The 14,298-nt window shown below is 34.9% G+C and overlaps 1 protein-coding gene across 1 annotated transcript; it reads left to right on the forward strand.

Moving 5' to 3' along the window:
* The first annotated feature begins 958 nt into the window (after positions 1-958).
* Positions 959-11,468, forward strand: LOC123528947 (uncharacterized). The gene is made up of 3 exons (XM_045309032.2): positions 959-1,254; positions 4,969-5,139; positions 7,298-11,468. The coding sequence occupies exons 1-3, from the start codon at positions 1,188-1,190 to the stop codon at positions 7,522-7,524; spliced, it is 465 nt and encodes a 154-aa protein (XP_045164967.2). The 5' UTR covers positions 959-1,187; the 3' UTR covers positions 7,525-11,468.
* The last annotated feature ends 2,830 nt before the right edge of the window (positions 11,469-14,298 follow it).

The raw sequence follows: 14,298 nt of genomic DNA on the forward strand, positions 1-14,298 counted from the left end.
CGGGAAAAGTGACTGTCAGGTCATGTGACCGCGCTGCTATTTTGAATGTCATATAAGGGCAATTAACTGCTTCATTATTTTTAGCCAAATGATTGCCTCCCTTGTACATGTATAGTAATGACATCACTATTCAATGTCACAGGCGATTACCGCGCACCGTTGAATTGAATGAATTAAAAACATTTTTAAACATTTTTGTGTACTAAATTTTGTTCGTTCTAATAAATTAAATATCATATGGCAGCGTGTGTGACATTGTCAACCCTCAAAACAGAATGTCAACACTCGGCTTTCGCCTCTTCAGCAATTCTCAGCTACATATAGGGTGACATTCTGCCCTCGGGATGACAATATCAATGTCACACACGCTGCCATATGATATGTATATGAAATTGACACCAATTGACATCAGTGACATTATCAAAGTCGGCTATACATTTTACAACTTAAACGATTATAAATGATTAGTATTTTGAATTCAGTTTCATTAAATGAATCAAATTTATTACACAGGTGCCCGTCCAGTCTTGGTGCCCATATGGGTGCCGCCCTCTCCCCCACCCCACCCCTCAACAAAAAGTTAAAAACCACTGTTTTAATCCTAAAACGAAAAAAAAAATGAAAAAAAAATCTTCTCTATTATACTCTTATATGGAGTAAGGGAGTATATACTATATAGGGATTTTTTTTCATTTTTTTTTCGTTCTAGGCTTAAAACAGTGGTTTTATTTTTTTATTTCTTTATTTATTTATTTTCTTTTTTTTTTTTTTTTTTTTTTTGGAGGGGGCGCAACCATATTGGCACCAAGACTGGACGGGCACCTGTGATTTATTAGTGAACTAATTAAGCGCTGCATCGAAATGAAAATCATATCTAATAGATTGCTGATTTCCAGAAAAACCAATGCCACCATTTATTGGGTCTATTTTTAGCAACATATCGAGCATTGGATGTTGCTATGCTCGGAGAAAACCGTTAAAATCTAGTTTTCACAGATCTGTAGGAAACATGTTATCGAGTTATAAAGCTTACTCATATGTGTGACTGAATCAATGTCTGTGTATAGGAAGATATTCTTTCCTTCTGCTTAATATATTCATGGGATTTATACGCTATGATATGAAGTAATAAAGGACAAAACAATCGGCAGAATACCGTGGTCAGTATGTAACCTGCAGCGGACAAAATGGCCCCGGTCATAAAAGCTATTAATGTGATTTATATTGCTATGTTTCCAGTAATTTGGAATAGAGGTAGGTTGGATTTTTTCTGTTCCTGTGTAAACGTGTACATTTTCTTCCTTCATATGTATTTGTTTGTATATATTTACTGCATATGACATGAGACGTTAAAATATGTGTTTCCATGGAAACTCTTTCAGTCGTAACACAGAAATATCTAGTAAACGATGTAGAATCTATATCGGAAATATTGAAATGCATTTCATTGAGAGTATTTATGTTCTGGTATATCGTGAAACTGCAATACCTTGACGTTAAACGAACGTACTCCTAGATAATACGTGTGTTATAATGCCATGTCTTAGATGCGGATAATTACGCATATTCAAGAGCAGGTTGCTCATTAATATACACACGTTGACCAGCAAGCCTTGCGATACTAGTAAGTGTTTTATTATATGATATCAGAAGTAAATTTTCACAGTTTTAGTTTTAAAGTTTAGACTTATGAACGCAATTAATATGAACCAAGTTAACATGTGTTCAATACAGACAGGTCATGGATAACCATTCATATAATAATTAGAGCGGTCGCAGTGGTTCAGTGATAATACTGTCTGACTACGAAACCCGGGCTCGTGAGTTCGAGCCTAAAATACTAACATAGGGATAACAGTCCCTTGTATGGGTGCTTTACACCTGGCACGTTAAAAGACCGTAGAAGCTTCTTGAATTGGAGCGTCTTCTGTATCTTGCACTATCCTCCCACTAAAATTACTAACACTCTTCTAGAGGAGTCGCCCACACATGGGTTACCGGCGGCGGCTATAAATTAGCTTACTAACAAATAGGATAGATATATCTTTTATTCCACCATAAGTTGAGACGCATACCATTCACATCATAATAAACGTTTTTAACCCTTACCCTGCTAAGTTTCTATAATGAACTTGTCCATCTTTCAATTTTGACAGTACCATTAACTGTTTAAAGGGGTGCTGGTCAAAAAGATACTGACTGAATGGCGAACAGTGCAGATCATGATCAGTCTGCACAGATGTGCAGGCTGATCATGATCTACACTAGTCGTAAAGGCAGAATCAGTCGTGTCTGGCATGGTAAGGGTTAACCTTTTGAATCAGTTATCCAAGATTCCTTCTTATTATACCTGTATAATACAAACAACCTGAATGCCAATATAAAAATATATAAAAAGGATTTCTTACAGTAGAGAACGAAAGCTAAATATACGTGCATTGTATATATATATGCATTTTATATGTATATTTTTAGTCAGTGCTTTAGCAACTGACTATAGCTCTAAATCAACCTCGCGTCGTTTGAGTTTTCCTTCTATTTATTTCTATGTGACCATACCACACAAACATTCTGGACATGTAAAAAAATAGTCCAATATTTATTTTTTATAATCTTGGTATTGTGCGAGTGTGTGAGCAACTGAGGACTTTACTGTTATAAACAACAACGTATTCTAGAATAATTATGAACTTTATATTCACATTCGAAATATTCGGAATCACTCCGCTCTATGGTTAGGGTTAGGATTAGGGTTAGGGTTGAAATTGGCTCCACCCTGGGGCAAACTTAGTTTTACATGGAGTTGTTTAGGCAAAACCTTTAAAAAAATATTCTTGTCTTGAACCACTGTGCACAGAGCTTAGATATTTGGCATGTAGCATTGTCCAGTGGACCAACATTATTCAAATCATGACCGGTCTATGCACAATGAAATGTTGATTTTTCAGGGGGTATCGGTCAATCTGACTAAAGTACTTGATCTTCTAAACAAAGATCTTAGGGTGACTCATTCACATTCGTCTTCTGTATATTTTGGATTTCCAATATTGCTATTTTTATTTTCGCAAATCTATTTTTATTTGAACCAATCAGACGACTTGTTCGAATGTCAGAGAGTAAGAAAAATTTGCAGTCAGTACAGGGCTCGAACCCAGGACCCCTTGCTAACTAAGCAAGTGCCCTACCGACTGAGCTAACCGGCTGTCTGACATTTTTCGACATAAGAATTGTTATTATCAAAAACCAAGGCTAAATATAGGTTTTTTAAGCTTGCAAAATGTTGTAAGTAAGCCTTTGATTGGCTAGCGGAAGGGTCGTCAGAACAAGGCTATCAATAGCTCGTCTTCAGATCCTAAGCGTAGCGTAATAGGAGATGAACTTTAGTTAGATTGGTTTATCGGTTGAAATATCACTTAGTATGCATTGGGTATCAGTCCTTTCAGGGCTTTGATTAGTATTTTGGCAAGGGGTGCATGAACTTTGGGTTTTACCCATGCTGGCTCTAAGTCATTCCCAAATAACTTTCTATACCGTAAAACCGTACAGAAGCCTGTTTATTCATGTTATATTGCAAGTTAAACATACAGGTCAGTTTAAACTAGCTATTGGCTAGTGTAAACTCTGTTTTTTTTTGTTCCAGAATAATTAAGATTCGTTGTCGCAAACATACAAAAGTTTGACGTAGTCATCAAAATTTCACGCTTATCGTGTGAACGTAATTAAAACCTCTTGCAGAAAGAGCGTCAGATGTTTCTGTAATTAGAGAATAAAAACAGCTTTTAATATCCTAGAAAACTGCAAAAGCCTAAATCGATACCTTATCTCGTTTAATTAAACGAGTAATTGCCTCCTCTCAACGGAGTCCCAGCGGAAGGATGTTTGTTCAACAGTATGAATAAACAATGCGAAAATATTTTATTCCGGCTTGCTTTATAGAATTCCATTAAAAGCTACATGACATTTTCCGTGAGAATAGTTTAATTTTAATGCATTTGGTAATCTAACGCAGAAAACATTCCGATATTGTAAGGTATGTTATTTCGGCCCCTGTTTAGAGGATGGAGAATTAACTGTTATAGGTTGGCTGCATTTTTGTGGGGGTTTTTTTAAACTGCAAACTTTATATGTGAATTTTAACCCTCTGAATTTTTTAAACCTATGCTCGAAGCCAGAGGCAATAAAAATGTCAACATAGAAACGCTTCCACAGTTAATGAAGAAAAATGAAAAAAGAAACAAACATAGGGACGGAAGCCAGTCTAATCGAGGGATGAACGGAACACTGTCTAACTCCTGCAAAAACAGTTTTCCGTTCAAGTATGTGTCTCTGAAAACTGAAATCACGACTGAATTAATGGAAAAGTCCATTCTTGTCATAAAATGAACTGCATTGCGACACCTGTCTTTCTTCATTGTCAGACAATATGCTATTAAAAAGTCGGCAATTATTATGCAAAGTCAAATTCAGCAGTAGCCAATATTTCAATCATACCTTATACCTAATTAAGCAGCATTCCATTTCATAATGTTCAATTCAGCAGCATGTTGTTTCAGCAGTAAAACAGTCGTTCTGTTCCGATTGTATCGCCTCCCTTTCACCAGTACTTGTATAGCAATTAGCTACATTATGTTTTTATTGTTTACTTTGATTCTCTGTGTAAATCTCAATGAAAGTAAGTTTATTACAATGTTTTTATTGATTTATTGAAACAGAATTGTAAATTGTGGCTGGTAAATTTACAGTGAAAAAGTTTCATTGGTACAACAACAACATCGGGTAAATTGTGGTTGAAACCATTGAAAATGCAGGCGATGAAAATAAAATAGATATGTTTCTTTTACAAGGATGATCTCAATGTATATTTTCGCTTAGTCCAACTTACACAGTGACACCGAAACAAACCATTATCATCTATTTCAATATATAATTTCTATTTAGAAATATATTGTTTCTTTTATTTCTTTTCAGCAACAGCCCTTGACTGCTATGACTGTAATTCATTCAACAAAAGTGACCCAAATTGCGGTGATCCCTTCCATCCGGCGTATGGAGACCTGAAAAAAGATTGTCAACAGGGTAAGGAAGGGTTTGTCGGCCTCTACCCCGCAAAGTTCTGCATAAAGTTGATCGGAAATACAGGTTGGTACACTATAACAATTGTCATACAATAAAATATGTAACAGATCATACAGAAGCATAGAATGCAGCCAAGCAAGCTGGTTACATAGGTACAGTGAAATATGCAACCCTTATCGGAATACAAATTATCACAATTAATTTTCATTTGAAAGTATTTCGTTAAACGCCTCCTCAGTTATATGTAGCATTCATCGGTGTTACTTGATAGTAGATCAATATAATTTGCTTTAAGTCATCGTCCATTCATTATCAATGCATAACGTAACAATACAACATGTACTGACATTCATCGTGATGTACATGTATGTACCGTGGAACTCTCGTATCAAATGATTGAGGAAATATTTTATCCAGTCATTCAATGGAATAATGGGTATGGGAAATAATATAGCTATTTCCAGCTATATAATAAAAGATCGCGGGAATACTGTATCCAGTCGTCCTGCCATGGTCGTGGAAATAATGTACCCCGGCCATTTAATGACTGATCGTGGAAACAATGTATCCAGCCATTCAATAAATGGCCGTGGAAATAATGTAGTCAGTCATTCCAAACTTTGTGACGGAGGGTAACGCATCGGAATTCGACTATACGAAGTTTGGAGAGCTGTCCTACTCGACCTGGCATTGGCGTCCTTCCGCGTTCGCACTATGGTCAAATTTTTGATGCACTTTCTTGTTGTCTCTGTAATTACTTGATGGATTTGTTTCAAACTAAAAATAGTTATTCCTCATTATCACCCACTTCAAATGGCACAAGGGGCATAACTCTTGCACCAATATTCCATGAATTATCCCCCTTTTGACTTGGAATTTCAGGTTAAAGTTTTGGTGTTGCGCTGTTTGGTTTGCCACTTTTCAGGACAACGGTTCTTCAGTTTCCTACCGGTCAGTAGCACAAACTATGGACCGATGGTTTACTCAAGGAGTCGTGTAATGAAATCTGTTGTTGAATGTCTGTATATCAGAATTGTAACGGTTATATCGTGGTTACAGAAGCCACCGGGGCAAAAACCTGCAGAATCCAAGGAACAAGTCAATCATGTAACTGCATAAATGTTTTTTTTTTTTTTTTTTACAAAACAACGATAACACAAACTATAATAGTAATCAATGAACAAGTATATGTAAAATATGAATGCTAAATAAAAGTTATTTATTTGTCATAAATTACCTATAAACGTGGGGCAAACATGAAAAATACTGAAAATATAACGAGCAAACAACAAATATGATGCTTATTATATATAGATACCGGCAACAACGGTTCGCATCATATTTTCATGAAACCATAACTGAAATCATTATGCAACTATACAAGATCTAGTTATATCTTCTATCTAATAATAAACAATTAATCTGTCATTATGATACTCTTTCAAAATGATTAGTAAGAAATTCGTTATACTTAAACTATCTTTTTCGCGCAGACACCTGATCTAATTTCAGTTATAAATAAATGAATATTCAAAGTACAGTGTCTGGAAAGAAATTACTGAATGAATGTGAATAAGAATTTATAGTCATAAAATACATGTAATACATTTCTTTATAGCAAACACTTTGTTTACTGAATTATGAATATGAATTATCATTACAACAAATCATTCAAACATATACTGGTACTTCTAAAAATAGTTAACCGCAATATACAAACTATTAAAGTATATAAAATGATAGTAATTTTCTCAAAAATTAACATAAAATCTTACCTGTAGAATCCAAGGAAAAAGTCAGTCATGTAACTGCATAAATATGGCTTGTCCTTCAATTCTGGGATTCTGCTTATATAGATCAGATGCAGACAGGCAGAGGCTGTTCTTTTTAATAATGTATTCCTGGGTGGCAGTAGTAATCTAGTCAGACAATGGAAGTTATCTCACCATTAGTACAATTTTGTGCAATAGTATCATTATTACTCACAGTTTTATGAATTCTACTATCTGTTTATAAGAGAAATGGTATAATATTCATAATTGTCTGCTAGAACAATCAACAATATTAACTATTTTCGATAGTTAAGATATCTCTTGTTATTAGAAAATTAACTTCACTATTGTTTCCTGTCTAGGCAACATCTGCTATATTGATATTCATTTGTGACAAAAACTGTTACAACAGAATGTGTAAGTTCACTTTTTATATCTGTCCGTTTCAGTCAGTGACAACATAGAGATGGTTTATCGTGGATGCTCTTTAGAATCACTGGACAGTCAGTGTGGTGACTTTAAGTACGAGGGTGTACGGTATCGCGGTTGTATGATGTCATGCACGGAAGATGCGTGCAATAATTCTATTGGACTTCGAGCTGACACGTGCACGATGACATTGGTGACGATGATTCTTTTAGTGACTTCAGCAGCGCAATATTTTAATATAAGATAGTGTGATAGTAGAATATGAATGTAACGGACTGAATATATTATATCATTTACATGTCAGGATAGATTTTTGAAATCATAGATTTGTATCAGTTTTTAGCTCACTTGAGCCAAAGGCTCAGGATGAGCTATTGTGATCGTCCAGCGTCCGTCCGTCCGTCGTTCGTCCACACTTTCCTTTAAACAACATTTACTTCTAAATCAGCAGGCCAGTTTTGATGAGACTTCACAGGTATGTTCCTTAGATGGTCTTCTTTATTTTTGTTTCAAAGAATTGAATTCCATTTAGAACTCTGGTTGCCATGGCAACCGAAAGGAAAAACTTTAAAAATCTTCTTGTCCAAAACCACAGGTCATAGGGCTTTTATATTTGGTTTGTAGCATCATCTAGTGGTCCTCTTCCAAGATTGTTAAAATTATTCTCCTAGGGTCAAATATGGCCCCGCCACGGGGGTCACTCGGTTTACATAGACTTATATAGGGAAAACTTTGAAAATCTTCTTGTCCAAAACCACAAGGCATACAGCCTCAATATTTGGCATGTGACTGGGGTGAAAAGAGGCCCCGCCCCGAAGGTAACATAGCTTTTATATGAGTTATATAGGAAAAATACTTCAAAAATTATCTGATCATATTTCCTAGAGACTGTTTAATTATCATTACCGTATGACCCCAAGTAATTAGGGATCATTTCACTGTAACCTTGACCTACTGACCTACTTTCTTGTTTTTAAAGATACAGCCTTGAAATTTGGATGACATGTACAGTTTTGCACACTGATCTTAAAACTGACTTTCAGTGACCATGAATGTGACCTACTGACCTACTTTCTTGTTGTTTTAAAATACAGCTTTGAAATTTTGATGACATGTATAGTTTTGCATGCCAATCTTTAAACAGACTTTCAGTGACCATCACTGTGACCTACTGACCTACTTTCTTGTTTTCTAAGCTACAGCAAAAGGATTTGGAACACCTGTAGTATTTTTTACAAGGTTCAAAAGTAATCTTGCCTAATCTTTACCTTGACCCACTCTCCTAATTTTCTTGTTTTTAAAGCTTTAGCTGAGAAATCTGTTCAAGCAAGCAACTCTACTCAGATGAGCGATATAGGGCCATCATGGCCCTCTTGTTTTTTAGGAATTGTTTTGTTCTGCGTTTAGTTATATGTAGCGAAAATAATAAATTGTCAAGACAGCTGATAGAATATCATCATTATATTGCTTCATCAAGGCATTAAGTATTTTATGGTCATAAGTACAGGTTGTAAAGGATCGTGCAATGATTTCGGATATTAGAAAACTGTACAGTAGACATTTACATTAATTGTTTATTGGGTAAAGTGCTTTTCGTAATGTGAAATTGCAATTTCTTGAATTGATTTGATTTATATTGGTGTTATGTTCGCATGCATGCATAGTAATGGGTCAGGCTCTACGAATTGTATTTGCAGGGTTATATATCCTTAGCTGTAGTGCATCAGCATTAATTTGTTTTAGGAGTTAGGCCCAATAGAAGTGTTCTGAACATCTGATCATTTCTTTGTATAAATTATATTCAAATTTACCTTAATGAGCATGATCAAGTTCCCTGTATCATGGTGAAAAGAAACTTGATGCCAAACATTCATGTGCAACATCTGCTCCCTTTACTGTCGTGAGACAAAATTCGAAATGAAGTAATAAAAAATGTTGATTTAAGGGGACGCATATTGCTACATTCACAGTTCATACAGCAATGCGGAAGGGGTGCATATTCAAGAAATCGATGGTGGGAAAATAAAAAAACATATTCCTAAACTGATATAATACTGATGGACACCTGTAATATTCAGTATTTTGTGGATAAGGATGTGGTACTATGAATGTAATAGGAAAACAGAGGTCTTTGTGAAAGTACATTCAACACAAAATATTAAGCTTTTGTATAAGGAAAATACAGGTTTTTTACAATAACAGTGTTCCAAATAATGTTGAAGGGATGAGATTTTCTTTTTAACACACCAGGTTTGCTTAAACATGTAAAAATTTAACGCCACGTCTGTCCATCTTGGGATGGGCGCCATATTTCTCATTGATAAAAAATGTAAACAAAAAAATCAGAGTGGGATTAGCATTGCAAGGGCATAACATGACATTCTACACAATGAATACCTTAGAACAGATATCTAAGATGCTACACAGGTCAGGCGGGTTAAATGCATAATGTCGATCACTTGAAATTCATCTGACAAGGTGGTTAATTTTAGTTTGTTTACATGGTTTTTAATTTTCCCACGACTTCTCGGCGATTCACTGCAAATGTATTACTGCGCCGGACGAAAGGTAACTCTAATAAACAACGGGAGACAACTTATGTGTCAGCACGTGTACGATTTTTAAAAAAAACATGTCGATGATTATAATTTCTTATCAAAAAATGAATCCTATTCAGATATTCGTCTTTAATATTAGAAAATTATTAATTTCTGTGAACATTTGTCAAAAAATATTACTTACAGTGGACTACTTTGCGCATCAAACTGGTTTCCGCTTCAGTTGTGAGGCACTTCCGTTATACTTTTTGACAACAATAACAAAACACAAAATGAATCAATAAAGTCACTTATAAACCGACTGCTACTTAAATCAGTGTAAGTAAAGTTGTTGTTACAACATTATACATGTTCGTTACGTTATGAGATAAAGTTTATCTTGAACTGCATAATCCATTAATTACGTTTAGATGATATTGCATTTACAACTTATTTGACCCCGTTTTTTACGTGAATGACACCATTCTCGTGCAACTCGTGCAAACAGAGTTATGAAAAGTATGGTGGAGAATTCAAGGACAAATTATAAATGACATTAAAGTGAGGATAACTGTATATTCGTACAGTTTTGATCATTGGCATTCCTGCTGTGTATTAGTAACTTTTGTGAACAAGACTAGAATGTTGCTTTTGCACATATACACATTGATTGGACCTCTCAACCAAATTTCATACCTTATTTTAGGGGTTTTTAAGACAATACATTTTCAAAAGTTTGTTGAATGTGTTTTGATATTTAAGTGCATTGTAGTTCATGAATACCAAGTTAAAAATTAATAATGGCAACATTTCTAGGCCTTTATTGTAAGCCACTAGACTTCTGTAACGATAAATGTTTAATGTATTAAGGGGAATATACTCTTTTAGTTTTGGAATGTGGCATTCCTTGACCACCGTATCTTTTCTTAGGCACTACTTTGTAAACAAACTAAATAATGTGTTTTAGCTCACATACGCGAAATGAAAAGCAAGACAGTGAACTTATTTCACATTCTTTCTTTAAATTAGAATCTGTAGGACATTGATAAATGTTTGGACAAAGTGAAGCACTATTATTTTCGCACCAAAAAGTCTTAATTGTTGACTTTGAATGTACACAAGAAGTCTTATGTAATTCAACAATAACTTTCTTGTTTCAGTTTTTCTCATTTTTATTTTAGTGAGCAATCCTTTGTGTACTTATAACAGTTCAAACAGTATTCATTTCATTTACCAAAACCTTGTACTTTTTTGCAGGTAAATTTTATAAAACCCCACCCACTTTTTTCTAATTTCAAAGTATGCGTCCCCTTAATAGAGAGAAAATATAATTCTAGATATCTGAATGATCCGTCTTTCGATAATCTAACTGTATATTTATCTGCGTTTTATTGTTCCTTCTCAAGAGAAGGAACACTTATGGTTGACTGTGCAGGTAATAGATACAAGGGTAGTGTCAAAGATATCCGAATACCAGTAGGGACGATGCATATGCCAGTGTGTGTTTATGCGTCTTTAATTAATGTTAATCTATTGTGAAAAGCAAGATATTAACAACAAGCCGACAAGGAACAATAATTCACATAGAGTATTATTGAATATTTGATAATGTAGAATAGAGATTATTATAAAAATAAACTCCTTGAATGAAATAGTCGCTGGTCACGTGATTTTAGGAGCACTGTTCAGGTTTGTATGGTGTACCAATTGGGTCGAAAGTGTGCTTTGCGTGCGCACATTTCAAAATATACGTGCACGTATAAAAATATACCTGCACGCGTAAATATATACGTCTACCTATATATGGTGCACGCATATATAATTATGTAAGTGCAAGCTTATATGTACGTGCGCGTGTATAATACGTGCGCTTGTAATACGTACACGAAATTACGACAAATAAAGGGCGCCAACACGACATATTTATATTCGCCAACACGAAAACTCGACAGATGAATTTGTCGTGTCGGCGTTCTCTAAACGTCGGATTTTCGTGTAGAATGTGTCGTGTCTTCGTCCCTCCACCATAAACTACAGATTTTCTTAAAAGACAGAATATATCATATGCGCTAGAAGGAAATTTTTGCTAAGCTTCAATGGAAATACACAAAGGGGGATTATCATTCAAAGTCTTTTCCGAAGTTTCCCTTATTCGGGAATTCTAGCTAAAATATTTAATTTTGAGATAATAATGATTGATATCCGGTGCAGGTTTTAACAACAAATGCCATAATAGTGGACACTGTTTCGCTTAGTAATACTTGAGCATCTTAATCACACTGGATAACCGGCTATCTTGACGCCCGCTGGAAATGTAACTCAGCTGGAAATGTAACGCAGCTGTAAATAGGTAGGTAAAGTTTTTCATTTATTTCTATTAAAACGAAGCCAATTCTTGCAAATCAACTTGACAGTTTTATCAAGGAATGACCATTGCTTACATTTACAATTTCTGGGCCAAAAACGATCGTTATGTTTTGAGATATTCGCTAACAATTTCTTCACTTTGAAAAATCGAGCAAAAATCCAAAGTTTTGCGCAAATTGTTTTGTTTATGAACAACCTGTGAAAAATTTTATCATCTGGTTGAACAGATGTGTCCTTTCGGAACACCTGTGTGAAGTTTCCGGGTTCTACGTTATTCCTGAAAAAGTATATTAGCCGTTAAATAGGCATGGTCGAAAAAAAAGACTGTCGAAAACGGCCGCTGTATTTGCAAAAGGCAGTCGTTGAAGTCAGCTGTCGGCTATCGAGAATACAGCTGTATCAAAGTAAAAAAAATGTCTTGTAGACATGTAATATGCCCCGTAGAGTCTCTTCTTTATGTATATTTTGGATCTGTTTTGTCTGTCTGTGTTTTTGCGACTTCTTTCGTCTTTAATTTGTGTAAAATGTGTATACTTGCAGTCCGTAAACAGTTTGAATATACTTAGGTATGGTCCTTATTGCCTTGTCGAGTAATTCTGGTTGATTTCATTATCATTGTCCGTTTGGTTTAGGGTCTAAAAGTTGCTTAGTTCCTTTCGTCTGTCCGTTCGTCCGCCCGCAGTGTCTTGTCCGGAATCTGATTCTACATGCATGGACTGATTTTTAACAAAGACCTATAATACTTCTTTGTTTTTAAGTATTAATTTTTAAACTTCAAACAGATGTTACCAATGATACAAGTATTGCTGAGGCCCATTCATTAATGGCCACCTCCAATGTCGGTATAACAAAAAAAATAACACAGACCTACATATAAGTATTTTGTGTCAGACTGGCAATTTCTACATGCATAGACAAAATTTCAAATATATGGTATTAATTCCATTTTTTCCATAGGTTTATAAAGCAACATTTTGTTTTGTCTGGCGTATGACTTTATCATTCATCGAGAGATTTTGAAATATGTTACGCAAATGTTTACTACAGCCAAATTATCTTAGACATGCAAGAGTCGTCATCCTTCCTTGAAAATTAAGGTCGCAGGTTCGAGTCCGGTCTCCAAGCAACAATTCGTGTCCGGAGCATAACTTTGTTACTCAGTGTGGTATTTTGAATTAATTTTATATTATTAATTACACAGTGAAACTCAGGAAGGTCAAGGTTGTATTTTCGATTAATGTTTGTACTATAGTGTCGTATAGTATAACTTTTATTTGCATGTGGTTTTATTTGATTGCTAACTATGTATTGCAGGGCAATTTAACTTGTTTCAATATGTCCTTTTCCTTACCTTTTTTCAATAGAAAAATATGCTGGATGAAGTAGCTGATTTACAGTTGGTAGGCAATGATATAATGGGTTTATTTCTTTTTTTTCACGTAATACATGATTTATAATTTCAAAATTCAATTCAATTCATTGTTATATTGTTTATGGATCATGCATGTACTTATTTATTAAGTTGCCAGTCGTTTCTCGATAATGTATATAGTTTACATTTGATTTCAGAATGATGTACATCTGTTACTATTGTTCAGCGGTGTATGAGGTGTACAGAGACATTATACATCATCTTATCAAAAATCATGACCACAAATACCGGAAGTACAGAGAGAAAGAATTGAACTCTGAAACTGGAAAATTTGGGTATAGAACTAAAAGTTTCGAGGATATTATTCCAAAAGAGTGCAAAATAAGTATTATTAAATTAAATAATTATGTATGAGCAAATAATATTATACACCATCTAGCACCATCAAGGACTGACGGCCAGAAGCAATCATTTGCACTTGCAAAACCCGAGGTGAAATTACTTTCTGTAGTAGCCCGGAGGCACCTGTAGTGGTTTTCCTCCACCATCAAAAGCTGGCAAAATTGCAATATGTACTATATTGCTTCGGTGTAACTGCAAAAAAATATATGGTTGGCTTTCGCATGCTGGAAAAATGGCAAGAACGCGTGAACTACGTTTAAATTCAGCCCGGGTGTGAAGGAATATAGTCCTAAAGCCTCTTGAAATGAAAGTGCCAATTTTAAAAATAATTACGTTTCCGTCA

The sequence above is a fragment of the Mercenaria mercenaria genome, chromosome 13 (genome assembly GCF_021730395.1).
Source record: "Mercenaria mercenaria strain notata chromosome 13, MADL_Memer_1, whole genome shotgun sequence".
In the NCBI taxonomy this organism is placed as follows: domain Eukaryota; kingdom Metazoa; phylum Mollusca; class Bivalvia; order Venerida; family Veneridae; genus Mercenaria; species Mercenaria mercenaria.